General features: G+C 33.6%; 1 protein-coding gene across 6 annotated transcripts in view; it reads right to left on the reverse strand.

Annotated features, from left to right (window-relative positions):
* The window catches only part of OMA1 (OMA1 zinc metallopeptidase), a 288,829-nt gene that overhangs the window by 260,200 nt on the left and 12,982 nt on the right, over positions 1-15,647 (reverse strand). For 5 of the 6 annotated variants that reach the window (XM_021923441.2, XM_009209474.3, XM_009209469.4 and 2 more), the window contains exons 4-7: positions 15,100-15,273; positions 14,895-15,002; positions 11,549-11,677; positions 8,517-8,591 (exon numbers count right to left, since the gene is read on the reverse strand). In XM_021923441.2, the coding sequence (XP_021779133.1) occupies positions 8,517-8,591; positions 11,549-11,677; positions 14,895-15,002; positions 15,100-15,273 (486 nt within the window). Of the gene's footprint in view, positions 1-7,757; positions 7,793-8,516; positions 8,592-11,548; positions 11,678-14,894; positions 15,003-15,099; positions 15,274-15,647 lie in introns of all 6 variants that reach the window. The other variant, XR_001900990.3, reaches the window with a different exon arrangement.

Consider the following 15,647-nt stretch of genomic DNA (forward strand, 5'->3'; position numbering starts at 1 on the left):
GAAAATGTGGCACATATACACATGGAATACTATGTAGCCATAAAAAAGGATGAGTTAATGTCCTTTGTAGGGACATGGATGAAGCTGGAAACTATCATTCTCAGCAAACTATCACAAGGACAGAAAACCAAACATCACATGTTCTCACTCATAGGTGGGAAATGAACAATGAGAACACATGGACACAGGAAGGGGAACGTCACACACCAGGGCCTGCTGTGGGGTGCCGGGGGGAGGGATAGCATTAGGAGATATACCTAATGTAAATGATGAGTTAATGGGTGCAGTGCACTAACATGGCACATGTACACATATATAACAAACATGCACATTGTGTACATGTACCCTAGAACTTAAAGTATAATAATTTTAAAAATAAGAAAATTTTTTTAAAAAGACGAATTATTAAAACACAGAAGCTCTAAGAATTTTAATTGTATTAAGTGTATGAGATAGGTCCAAGTACTGTTCCTATCCTACAGATGACAAAAGTTGAGGCACAAAAAGAATAAATAACTTGATCATAATCACACAGCTAGTACTCTCTCTGGCAAAGCAGATTCTCAAACTTAGGCAGTATAGTTCCAGAGTTCATGCATTATCTCTACACTTATCGCTCACTTCTTTGGCAACTGGTTGATTACCCCACACTACAGAGATCCCAGATTTAGTATTTGACATCCAAGAGAGAAAGGTTGAGGTATAAGGGTCATAACAGAGAATTTTTAAAAGTCTCCACAATTAATGGGAAAACCCTACTCCCTTTTCCACTGCCAATCCTCAAACAATGACAAGCTAGTTTTTTTGCTTGTTTTTTATTTTTTATTTTTGTGGGCACTTGCTAGGTTATATATTTATGGGTTACATGAGATATTCTGATACAGGCATGAAATGTATAGTAATCACATCAGGGTAAATGGGGTATATCCAACAGCCAGTTTTTACAGGATTCATCTGCAGACACTTGAATGACCACAGAGAAAAGGCTGATATATATTCTATGGGAAGGTTCCCCAAAGAAAGAGCTTATCGCTATCCTATCATCTTACAGTAGAGCTCATCATCCCAGCCTATGCAAACTCAGCTCAGGCTCTGAATGAGTAAAGAGATCTGCTATGCTCTAAGTGACCACTTAGCACAGAGAATCCCTCTGATGGAAAAAAAAAACATATCATTCAAAGCCAACAGAACTGTTTATATGAAATATCCAGCATTCAATCAAAAATAAGCAACCATGCCAAGAAACAAGACCAAAGGCAAAAACAGACAACAGAAATGGACCCAAAGATAATACAGATATTAGAGTTAACATGAATTTTTTTTAAAAATATGATTAACATATTCAAGAAAATATAAACAAAGAAACATATGACAAAATGGAGAATTTCACCAGAGAATTGAAATGTATAAAAGAGAATTAAAGGGATATTCTAGAATGAAAAGACAAAGTAACTGAAATTTAAAACTTAATACGAGTTTAATGTAGAATAAATACAGCTAAAAACAAGATTAATGAACTTCAAGATAGGTAGTAGAAAACATACATTCTGATACATGGACAGTCAGAGGTTAAGTGATTAGCCTATTGCATGTTCTCACTCATAAGTGGGAGCTAAACATTGACTACACATGGACACAAGATGGGAACAACAGATACTGGGGACTACTAGAAGGAGGAGGGTAGGAGGGGAGCAAGGGTTGAAAAACCACCTTTTGGGTACTATGCTCACTACCTCAGGGACAGGATCATTTGTACACCAAACCTTAGCAACGTGCAATTTACCCATGTAACAGACCTGCACATGTACCCTGGAACCTAAAAGTTGAAAAAAATAAAAAAAGAGCAAGTCACAGAATGAAAGAAAATATTTGCAAGACACATATCTGACAAAGAACTTGGACCTAGCATGTATATGAAAAACTCCTACAACTCAAGAGTAAGAACATAAACTTCTTTGTCCAATTTGAAAATGGGAAAAAATATCTGAGAAGATAATTCACAAAGGAATATAAATGAAGCGCCAATAGGCATATAAAAATGTTCCACATTATATAAATAATTATAAATAAGAAATGCAAATTAAACAAATAGACTAACTTTTCCCCAAAAAGGGCAAAGATAAAACCAACAGCAATGTTCTGTTTACAAGAGCTACACACGTAAGAACACAGGAAGTTTGAAAATAAGAGAGTATTAAAGATTTACCATGCAAGCACTAACTGAAAGCAAGCTGAAATAACAATACTAAAAGGAAAAAGTGAACATCAGGCAAGAAGTATTACTAAAGACAGAGTGATTTTATTGTGAGAAAAGGATCAATCCACTAGCAAAATCTAACAATCTAACAAGTATGTATACCAAAGATACTTTTAAGATGTACAAGGCAAAAATTAATAGCACTAAAAGGAAAAAAAGAAAAATCTACAATCATAATGAAATATTACCAAACGTCTCTTGATAACTACAAAAAAAAAAAGGAAAAAAAATCAGCAAGAATATAGAAGATCTGAAACAACAAAATGAACAAACTTGGCAAAACTGACATTCACAGAACACTGCACCCACAACAGCAGGATCCACTTTTAAGTGCACATCATTTTAACAAAATTGATCACACCCTGAGCCACAAAGCAAGACCCAACAATTTTCAAAGGATTCCAATCATTCAGTGTATTATTCAATCAGAGTGTAACTAAGCTAGAAGTTGAACACAAAAGGTAACGTTAAAATCATCAAATGTTCAAAAACTAAGCAATATACTTCTAATTAACCCATGAGTCAAAGAAGAAACCACAGTGAAAACAAGAATACATTTTAAACTGAAGAAAAAATAACATATCAACCCTTGAACATAACAAGTAAAGACGCTCTCAGAGGGAAATGTATGGCCTTAAATGTACGTAATAGGAAAAAAAAAAGAGTTTAAAATAAATGATGGTAGTATTCATCTTAAGTTAGGGAAAGAACCGCATGTGAAACCCAAAAAATGAATGCAGAATAAAATAATGAAAAAAAAACCAACATGGTAACCAACATAACAACATAACAGAAAACAAATATAATAGAGAAAATAAGCAAACCCAAAAGATGGTTTTGAAAAGATTGATGAAAGTGATAAAATCTGGCAAAAAAAGACAGGACACAGATTACCAATATTAACAAAGGGGACATTTAAAAGATGCCTGTAAAATACAAGTATCCTTCAGACATTAAAATATAATAAGAGTATATTAAAACAACTTTATGCCAATCATTTTGAAAATTTAAACAAAAATTCCTAGAAAAACTACAAAAACTGAAACAACAGAAAAATCTGAATAGTTCTATATCTATTAAAGAGACCGAATCCATAATTAAAGACAAACTCACAAATAAATCTTTAGGCCTATATGGCTTTACCCAGGAATTCTCCAAACATTTAAAAACTAAATATAGCTAATCTTACAAAAACTCTTCTGGAGAAGAGAAATTGAAGAACACTTCCCTGACCAATTTTATGAGGCCAGCATAACTTTGATTCTAAAACCTGATAGGACATTACAAGAAAAGAAAATTCTAGGCGACTATCTCCTTTGAACATAGAGATAAACATTCTAAACCAAGCATTAAACTAATTCTAGCAATATATTATGGGATAATTGACAAAATGGATTTCCCCAAAATAGCAGCTTAACTTTTTAAAAAATTAATGTAATTTGCCACATTAACAGATTAAAGGAGAAAAATCATATAATCATCTCAATACAGGCAGAAAATGCAAGGGGAGGAAGAGTATCAGGAAGAATAGCTAATGGTTCCTGGGCTTAACACCTATGTGATGAGTTGATCTGTGCAGCAAACCACTGTGATACATGTTTATCAATGCTACAAACCTGCACATCTGCACAGGTACCCCGGAACTTAAAAGTTAAAGAAAAAATGCGGAAAATGCATTTGATAAAATTTAATATACATACATAATTTTTTTAAATCTTAGGATATTAGAAATGGAAGAGAAACTCTTTCATTTGATAAAAAGCTTACTACAAATATCATAATGGTGAAATATGAATGCTTTCTTGCCCCTAAGATCAGGAAGATACAAAGTTGCCCATCACCAACTTTGTACTAAAGTTTTTGGCTATTGCAATAAAGCAAAAATTAAAAAGTACATTTGACCCTTGAACACCACGGAGGTTAAGGGCACTGACCCCTCTGTGCAGTCAAAAATCCACATATAACATTTGACTCCCCCAAAACCTAACTACTAATAGCCTACTGTTGACCTTGCCAGTAACACAGTAAATTAACATGTTTTATATGTTGTATTATACACTGTATTCTTACAATAAAGTAAGCTACAGAAAGGAAAATGTTATTAAGAAAACCATAAAGAAGAGAAAATATGTTTACTATTCATTAAGTGGAAGTGGATCATCATAAATGTCTCCATCCTTGTCTTCACACTGAATAGACTGAGAAGGAAGAGGAGAGTTGGTCTTGCAGTTCCAGGGGTGGCAGCAGCAGAATGGGAGACAGGAGAGGCAGGCACAATCAGTGTAACTTAATGGAAATACTTTGTAATTTCCGTCATAAAATAAGTCAAAAGTAGTCTTGAATAATCAGAATCCTTCTGCTAGATTGTCTAATGTCAATTTGTTTTCTGGCACTACTATGTCTTTTCTACCTGGCACCATTTTGGAAGCACTCATTTCCATCAAGTCATCCTCTGTTAATTCCTCTGACAAGGTGTTTCTTTTAGCTCTTGAATTTCTCTAAGATCCGTATCTTGAAACCCTTCACTCCCCACCTTTTTTGCCATATCCACAGTCTTTTCATCATTTCCTTGACTGACTCTGTGTGGTCACGCACAACATCTGGACAGTCTGCTTCATCAACAATTTACTAAATTTCAGGCTTGATGGCTTTTTCTATAACAATGATGGAATCTTCAGTGGTGTAATCCTTACAGACTTTCATGATGTTCTGTGGGGGTTCTCTTCCATAGCAGTAACAACCTTTCCCTAAAGTACCCTGCTGTAATGAGGCTTAAAGGTCCTTATGGCCCTCTGATCTGAGACTCAACTAGAAATGCTGTGTTTGGGGGCAAGTAGACCACTTGGATGCCTTCAGTGTTGAACTCATGGGGTTCTAGGTGGCCAGAGGAATTGAGAATGTAAAAAGAACTGGCAGTCCTTACTGGCAAGATACTTCTTAACTTTAGGAACAAAGCATGGATGGAACCAATCCAGAAAAAGCATTCTCATTGTGCAGCAGGCCTTTTTGCTATACAACCAAAAGACTGGCAGTTGGTATTATCTTTTTCCTTAGAGGCTCAGGGGTTACCAGCTTTATAGATAAGGAAAGTACTTAGAAATCCAGCTCCATTTCCGCAAAATAGTTGAGTTAGCATATTCCTTCTGCCTTAAATCTTGATGCTCACTTCTCTTCCTTACTAATAAATGTCCTTTACGGCATTATCTTTTTTCCAAAATAGCACAGTTTTACCTGCATTAAAAACCTGTCCCGGCAGTTGTTCTTTCTCCTCAATGATTTTCTTAAAGCATCTGGGAATGCATCTGCTGCCTCTTGGTCGGCAGAAGCTGCTTCTCCTGTTATCTTGACATTTTTAAGCCAAATCTCTAAAACTATCAAACCATCCTTTGCTGGCATTAAATTCTCCAGCTTTAGATCTTTCATCTTCCTTTTAAGTTGTAATATAATGACTTTGTGCTTTTTCTTGAATCATATTACAGTCTATAGATATGCCTTTCTTATGGCAATCCTGCACCCACATAAAGGGTGCATCTTCTATACAAGATGAAAGTCTTTTGCAAAAAGTGCAAGGTTTTCATGCTTGCTGGTATAGTTGCACCTATGGCTTCACAAATTTTCTTTTCTTTTTTCAATGGTCCTTATTCTGGATTCATTTATTTTGAAATGGCAGGCAACCACAGCTACAGACCTCAATCTGCAGTATATATCAAGCAACTCAACTTTTTCTTGTAATATCATGAGTTTACTTCTTGGGAACATTTCCAATATCACTAGCAGCAACTCATACGGGTTTCATGGTATTATTCAAGGTGTTTATAGTATTGTACGAAACACAATGAAAAATATGCAAGAACTGCAAGAGACCATTTATTAAGATACTCAATTTACTGGAAAGAAAGCTGCTCACATGGAGATGATTAGTGTCTAATGGTGTTTTAAGCAAATATTCACAACATTTGAGATCACTGCAATAGCAACAGGAAGTGAATACAAAACTATAAGAGTAGTACAATAGGTATCACAGTTAATTCTATGCAGTTATGATTTGATACTGCATCTTTACATTTGTTTACATTTCTCTCAACTGCAAATGGCACCATGTATGGTCTGTGTAGGCACACGTTTTGATAAATTTTCATAAAAGATTTGTATTTTATGGTAGCAAATTATAACACAGACTAATATCTACATGTATTTTATGCATTTGTGACATATCTTTTTCTTCATTTTTTTCAGCATTTCTAGGCTACGTGGTTCATCTGAGTTTTTTCAAACTGTTGCACATTTCCAAAAAACTTTCCAATACATCTATTGAAAAAAATCCTGCGTATAAGTGGATCTACACAGCTCAAAAACATGCTGTTCAAGAGTCAACTGTATACAGATTGGAAGGGAAGAAATAAAGGTTGTTGGGTACAAGGCCAATTATAAAAATCAATTGTATTTTTATATACAAGCAATTTACTTTAAAAATGACACTATTTATCATGACATCAAACACTTAGCAATAAATCTAACAAAAGATGTGTAATTCCTACATACAAAAAAATTTCAAAACACCAAGAAAAATTAAACATCGAAACAAATGGGAAAATATATTCATAGACGTGAAGAATCAATACTATAGACACTAGTCAAGTGTCCCCAAATTAATGTAGAAATGCAATGTAATTCCAGTCAAAACCCCATGTGTTTTTCTATGTATGTATAGTTTAATAAGCTGTTTCTAAAATGTATACAGAAATGCAAAGGTCCAAGGATAGTCAAATCAATTCTGCAGAAAAACAGTAGAGGACAGAAGCTTCAGGTATCAACACTTACCACACAGTTACAGTGATAATATGATATTGGCTGAAACATAAACAGGCCAATGGAACAGAATAGTGTGTCTAGAAAGAGACCTCATATATACACCCACCTTTATGACAAAGAGACACAGAAGTCTGGTGAAAAAAAAAAAGACTTTTTTCAATAAACAGTGCCGAGTCTATTAGTTATCCATATGGGAAAAAAAAAAGATGTTGCCCTCCTCCGCATAATATATATTTAAAAAATAGTAAAGTTCCTTAGAAATAAAGCAGGAATAACTTACTGAGACAAACCAAAGATTTCCTAACCAGAACACAGAACACACTTAACATATAGGGAAAATTTGACAGACTGTAGTAGATTAAAATTAGGAAATTCTTGATACAGCCAATCTGTAGCCCCCTTATTTGGGAACTTATTAGTGTATGCAGTCTGATAATTCACTTAACCATATTTATTTAACATTCAAAGAACTGATTTTGCTTTTGTGAAGGAGTAATACCTTGATTTACAAAATTAAATCCATAAAACTTATGAGGTTCAAATAAAATGATTATAGTTTTAACAACTACCAGAAACATAACAAAGGATCAAATACAATTTGAATTTAATATGTGAAGTGGCATTGTTTTCACTTATTTTTTAAAATGCAGTTTTACTTCTAATCTTAAATGCTACTAATAACACTCACTTATCACAGGTGATTGAAAATAGCTGCCAGATGCCCTGTTAAGTAGATAGGAACAAAGTCAACTTAAATAAAAGTAAAGGCCCAGAGCTGCTCTCTATGGCTAGCAAAAAAAAAAAAGCCATCTGCTACAACAAAAATAATCTAAATAAGTCTGTTTGTCTACTGTTTATTTAAATGGTGGAAAATCAGTTTGCTTAGCCAAGATCATAGCTACAACAGGATTAACCTGTCTTTAAGTGGGGGAAACAACTACCTATCATCCTGTTTACTCAAAAAGCCTCCTTACATCAGAGAAGCAAGGGGTAAAATATTGGAGTACTGGAGTAAAATAAAGATAGCATTAGCTTTCCAGAGGTGACAAATGTTAAAAGGCCAGAGGGGATGACACATTACATACCCAAATGTTTTAAAATTTCAATTTATATGTTTCATGTCTATAATAAAAAAATTTACACATGCAAAAAATTATTTCTAATCAAGAACTGACTTTCTTTTAATAGAACCTGATAATTACTATAATCTTATGGATTCTGTCTAAGGCAAAATACAGCTTTAAATATAGAAGGGAATTGAGTATCTTCAGTTATACATTCTTTCAAGGTCCATAATCTTCAAATTTCTAGATTAACAGAAATTGCGTAAAGGGCTAATACAGTCCAACTCTCATTCTCTGCTTATGCCAAGCCTCATTAAAATAGCACACATTTATCTTTCAGTCTGGGAAGGGCATTATGTATTCTCAACTACTAAACACTTTACCTTTGCAGCAAGCAGTAGTCCAATTTTGTCAGCTTCAGCCTCCAATTTTCTGCTGTATGGTCTATTAAACATATACTAAGAAGAAACAGGACAGAAAAGCTCCATTAAGACAATTTTTTCATGACAAAAGGAGTAACAGAGGTTTTTTTTTTTATTTTAAAGTTTCATGGAGTATCTAGGATAAAATTCCTATACTGTCTACTAACATTAAAATAACTCCATAATATAAAATATAAACACAGCCTTTATTTCCCTGATTAGAAATTAATACTTTAAAAACATGGTAAGAATAGAAGTCAATTTCTTGACAGTCTGTAGTATGAGGAATTTACTTCTATTTTTCCAATTATAGTCTCCACCTACTGAGTACAGGATTCACTAAGAAAGCTTATTGATGAAGGCTTTTAATATGGGCAAGGAACATTATGACCTTGAGTTTTAAAAGAAAATCAAGAAAACGTAGGTATATAATATCCAATGACACTACTAGACAATTTATTTCAGTAAGAAAATTAACCATATAGCAGAATGTTCTTTCTTTGATAAATTATCTTAATTTCCTTTTTCTTTTCTAAGTATTGATTAGTTGGGAAAATGAAATTTTCTTCTGACTTCAATAAAAAACACACATAGATATAGTAACTTTAATTTTCCTAATTACTTGTACTTATGTGAACACTTTCCAGTTAAATTCTAATTTTCAGTAAGTACTAAAACTTTGTAGGAGATGAATCAATAGGCAGGACTTTTGAGAAAAGAGCTATTAATTGGGGAAGCAATCTTTCAAAGGTAGCCACATGTCTGTGATGGCCTGAAATAATACAATAAATCTGATATACAGTATGTGACCATTAGAAATGACTTCCTTCCTTTTCAATCAGTCAGTTTTAGGTCGATGATGTATATCATATAGTGCCTTCACTCTCCATGAGCAGGCTGCATGTGCCTCCATCAAGTCTACTGATAGCATAAGGATTTAAGACGTTGGCTTTAAAAAGACAGAAACTTAAGTTCAAGTCCAAATGCTGTTAACTTATTGTTAACCCTGAGCTAACTGTTTAACCCCACTAAACCCAGGAGTATCATATGTAAAATGAAATGAGTAACAGTGCCAAGCTCACACAGCTGCAGAGGGGATTAAATGAACAAAAATAATAGCTCATATTTATTGAGTCCTTATTTGTGCCAGGTATTGTGCTAAGTGTTTTAAATTAATGATTCTAAACCTAGTGTGATTTTGTCCTCCAGGGACATTTGCAAATGTTTGGAAATATTTATGACTGTCATAACTGAGAGAAGGGAGAGCTACTGACATCTAGGGGATGGGGGTGAGAAATGCTACTAAACATCCTACAGTGCCCAGGACAACTTCCCCACAACAAAGAATTATCCAGTCCAAAGCATCAGCAGTACTGCGATTGAGAAATCTTGCTTTAAATGTATCATTCCGTCCTCACAACAAATGAACCTCAGCAATTCCCACACCCTTATGACTTCACTATCAACATTCCTCTCTGTTCTCCAATCACAGCGAGCAACTTTCTAGAGAAAAACATCTCCTTGTCACCAGAATTATTGAGGGGCCTTGATTTAGGGAAAAAGAATTCAAACAGAATCATTCCTACTTTATTTTCACGGAAGAATTACAGTGAAGTGGCAGAATTTATCAAATATTTAAAGAAAGAAATAGCTACATGTTATCTTTCTTATGACCCACTCTGCTGATTCCATTACAAAAAAAGCAATCTACAGATAGATAGAGAAAATAACTAAATTAATTCTTTTAATTTCCTGGCAGTTCAGTGACAGAAACAAAATTCAAAATATGAGATCCTATAACCTAAGGAATAACTATTCTTTTGTTCTCTCTTTAAGAACCTTTACTTCAATATAAACGAAGCCAAATGATATGGTAATGCTGAATAACAGACTTAGTTATCCAACCTCAAAAACAATTTGTCTCATAGAATTTTGCACATTAGATTTAAACAGCACCCAGATGGCACTCTGATGGGTACTCCACAAATCATTAAATAAACAAATAACAGATTGTTTCTAAATAACCAAACCTCCTGGGACAAGAGGAAATATTCAAAGAAAGATGTCAAATAAAATAATCATAGTTAACAAAGTAGTTATAAAGATTGCAAGACCTACTTTCAGTAGTACAGTGTTTTGAACAAAACGAGGCACTCAATACATTTTTGAGATGATTATTATACATAAGCACTAAAATCAAAAGTTAACAAACACCTAGTAAGACTTTCCTTTCAATAATTTCAAAGCAATGATAGTTCAACAGAGAGAGAAGGAAGGAAGGGTGGTAAAGCAGCTTTAGCCAATTCTGTGCCCATTAAAGTTCACAGGTTTTAATACTGCCCCATTAAAATGCAAATACAGTTGGCTCTCTATATCTGTGGATTATGCATCTGATGGATTCAACCAATTTGGATAGAAAATATTTATGAAAAACAATTAAAAAAAAACTACAACAAAATTAAAAATATACAGTAAAATAACAATTTACATAGCATTTACATTGAATTACACATAATCTAGAGATGATTTAAAGTATATGAGACGATGTGCATAGTGACATGCAAATACCATGCCATTTTTTATCAAGGACTGGAGCATACTCAGATTTTGGTATCCACGAGAAGTCCTGTATACCAAGGGACGGCTGAAATTGGGGAATGGGGGAGTCATTCAGTTACTATGAAAGCAAGGGTCAGTGGCTGGGTTTTCTCTTTGTAAAACCAATAAACATATTTTTGAAAATCATATTAGCCAAAAGTTGCCAAGCCCTTCTAACCTATCCATACCCACCATTTGAGAGATGTAGTATTCCTTAACTTAAATATTCATATATAAGAATATCCCCTAAAAATGAGAAAACATAAGACACTAAAAATTTGTACCCATATTTCATAGTGAAATGTAAAAACATCTCTGGATTTGCTGCTTTACAGTAGTATTAAAATATCCTCACCACAGGCTATGATCAATTCAAGTTATTGTCTCAGACTTACCTCCTGCAATTTAGACTGTATCCACTGGCCCAAAAGTGCCAAACTATCTCGAGGACAAATGGCCCAAATCATTGTGAGGAAAATCATACCTAGGAAATCCAAAAAATGAACCATGCCAGCCTTTTCTGCCTGAGAATAATCAAAATAATAAAAATTACATTTCATACATCGAGACAGTATATGCTTACATTTTCTAGTTCATCAGGTGTTACAATTACCCGACCTTCTCCACCTAAGACTGAGAGTTCTCTTTTTCTTCTTTTGCTTTTTCTTTCCTGGTCTGCTTTTCCCTGCCTTTGTTTATCTACTTATATACCTATTCATTCGTTTAACTAGTATCTACTGAGCCACTTATTATTACAGGATATTAATCTACAGTTTCTTGCATTAACACGCATAATAATCTTGTGAAATAGGTACAATTATCCCTACATTTATAGATAATGAAACTGAGATAGAGGTTAAAAGAGTTGCCCACATTTGCACAGCTATTACTAAAAGGACCAGAAATCAAACCCGGTCAGTTCTAGTTTTTAATACAGTTGCATCATTTTAAAATATCAAATAAATGTTTCATTTTACTAATATTTTTGGATGAGGACTAAACACTAACATATGAAGCACTTAAAACAAGAAAAAACTCAGAAAAAGACTGGAAGTTTATTTTAAATAAATGTATTCTGGTCTTCAAGACCTAATATATGAAACATTACTCCTTTATACAAGTTTGTAAATTTGTAAGTCTAGTATTTATCATGAGAGAATCGGGTTCTATGAATTTTTGTATTTACTTATATCAGTTAACAAAAAAGATTTTTCATAAAATAGTTGTTTTGAGTAGTAATATCTAAATATAAGTTTAATGAACTAGATTGTTCATGGTTTGCCAGTAAAATTGATTAGTAAATGTTAATGTTGTAATGCTGAAACTGAAAAAATAGCAGTCATTACTTGAATGTATGAAAAATGACTGAAAACTAAAAACAATGACTTAGAATACTGTCCCTTAACAAATATTGTACCTTCACAAAACATACTTTACCTCCTTATATTTGCCTCATTACTTTGCCTCAAAACACAACTGTGTATTTTGAAAAACAATTATGGATTTTTTTTTTTTTTTGAGACAGAGTCTTGCCCTGTCGCCCAAGCTGGAATGCAGTGGTGAGTCTCAGCTCATTGCAACCTCCGCCTCTGGGTTCAAATGATTCTCCTGCCTCAGTCTCCCGAGTAGCTGGGATTACAGGGGCCCACCACCACGCTCAGCTATTTTTGTATTTTTATGAGAGACGGAGTTTCACCATGTTGACCAGGCTGGTCTTGAACTCCTAACCTCGTGATCAGCCCACCTTGGCCTCCCAAAGTGCTGGGATTACAGGCATGAGCCACCACATCCAGCCCAATTATGGAATTATTTTAACATGAAAACATGAAACTCAAAATAAGGAAGTCGTTATAGAAGAGAAAGCCCTTGTTATCAAAGAATATAATTGCTATTATACAGTCTTAGAAAACTGGAAATACACACACAAACGCCTGTATTTGTAGAATAAAGAAAACATAAAAACCTAGATAAAATCAAAATTGAGACTCCCCAAAGAGAAAATATTGTGCTGACAATATTTAAGATATCTGCAAAAACATACTAATAACTATGCTCTATTTTTAAGGCTGCTGTTTGCTTTTTACATCTCACCTACTACTGTTCTTGCACTGATAGAGATGACAATACACTGAATATGAGGCACTGAACTAGATGCCTGAAAAACAAATGTACTGAATAGTAACACCTTTCAAATGCTAAAATGGCCAAAATTGATTTTATGATTTTATGATTTCAAGTTATGAAGCCATTACTTGAAAGATATTAGAGTGCATATAGTAACACTGCTTAGATGTACTCTTGTGTATATTTAAGAAAAAAAGATTTTTTCTTTGAGACAGTATCTCACTCTGCCACCCACGCTGGAGTGCAGTAGTGCGATCATGACTCACTGTAGCCTTGATCTCCCAGGCTCAAGCAATCCTCCTGCCTCAGGCTCCAGAGCAGCTGGAACTACAGGTGTAAGCCACCATGCTCAGCTAATTTTTTAAATTTTTCTGTACAGACAGAGTCTATGTTGCCCAGGCCAGTCTCAAACTCGTGGGCTCAAGCAATCCTCCTGCCTCAGCCTCCCAAAGTGCTGGGATTACAGGTGTAAGCCACTGTACCCGTTAGGAAAAATGTTTTTAAAATCTTCCTGTAACTCAGAAGAAATCAAGGAGATAATTACTTTTGGTGCTTCAGAAAAACACTTTGGCCCATCTTATTTTATTAATACTCTAAGGAATAGGTAGAATTTGAGATGACTCTTAGAAGGATTAGAATCATTATCATTTCTATTTGAAGTTAATGTTACTTGTATTTCTGATTTAGCATTTCAGTCACTTCACTATGTACCTTTGTGTTTACAATTAAAAAAATACTTATCTCTAATGTAGACAAAAGAGCCATTCATATTTTTAAATGAATAACAATTTTTTAAAATCTGTGAAATAGATGTGTTATTTTCCTGGACTCATATCAAGATGAACAGACAGGTATTCACAGGAGCATACATCAACTTTAATTCTATGACCTATAAGAAAAGTGCTGCTAAAAACCAGGTAACTATGGTGAAAGGAAGAAACACTGGATTAACATACAGAAGACCCAGGTTAAAGTCCCAATTCGGTTACTTTGTCAGGTTAGTCATGTTACTGTTTTTCTAAACATTAGTTTTCTCTTATATAAAATAGTAATAATAAATACATACCTCATTTGGTATTAAAATTATGAATGAGAAGCTACATAAACTAAAAAGCTCAGTAAACTGTAAAATGGCAAGGTATCGTTATTACTCTGCATTAATTATACATGACACATCATTCTAGAAATTTTCAAAGATGCTCCAAGCTATCTTCTGAGAATGAATAAAAAAGAAAGATGATTTACCCACTTAAATAGTAATATCACTTTCCTACAATTAATTTTCTGACTAGATTACAAGTATATTAATAATTACAGAAAGTTTAAAATTTCATTTGAAATAATTAGGGGTTAAGAATAATTACTTTTTAGCAAAAGAGACAGGTGATAAAAATAGTATTTAAGCAAAATCTTATTCAGTATCAAATACTAAAGACCATAAAAATTCTCAAAATTAGCCAATCACATTTTTTCAGGTAGCAGATTAAGGCAATTACTCAAAACTAAAAGTCCATCATTTTAAAAAAAAAAGCTAAAGAAAATCAGTTCTTTAAAAGATTTAACTTGTTAACTTCAAAGCAGTTTTTCCAAACCTGAACATTCATTTTAGGTACTTACAGCATGTCCAAGTACTGCATGTGCTATTTCATGGCCCAGAAGGAAAGTAAGTTGATCAATATCGGTTACACTTTTTAACAATCCACTGAAAACAAACATTTGTCCATTCTGCACGACAAAGAAAATAATATAAGCAATTAGAACATCATAAAAAACAAGGACAATAAATTTAACAACTATAATGCATTTGAGAACATTTACTTACTGGAAGCACAAAGGCATTATTAATTGGGGAATCAACCACATGAATAATCCAATTGATCTGAGAAATCCCTGGAATATCTTTATTGCATTCAATTAGATGACAAAGCACTTCTTTAACAGCCAGGTATCGGGCATCTTTCTCAGTTAGCATATCATTTTTAAATTCTTCCATGTGCTGAAAGATTAAAAATTACTTATTTTAAAAGAGCACTACGAAATGCTTACTCTGCTTCATGGAAAGTTATATGACTATTTATTGTTGAACATTTTAACTATATAAAACTCTGCATATATTAAACACTCAAATTTCTCAAATCTGAATTATTCATGCAAAGACAATGTGGTTTCTCGCAAAGGAATAAATTCTAATACTAAGAATTTTTTATGGATTGAATAGATTGACACCAAAATTTCACTCTTTTCGATTAAACTACAAACGAATACTTAAGTATTATTTCTACTTTCCTAAGCATTTTAGAAAACACTGCCTAGGCCAGGCAAGATGGCTCACACCTGTAATCCCAGAACTAGGGGAGGCCAAGGCAGTAG

This window comes from Papio anubis, chromosome 1, assembly GCF_008728515.1.
Source record: "Papio anubis isolate 15944 chromosome 1, Panubis1.0, whole genome shotgun sequence".
NCBI lineage: Eukaryota > Metazoa > Chordata > Mammalia > Primates > Cercopithecidae > Papio > Papio anubis.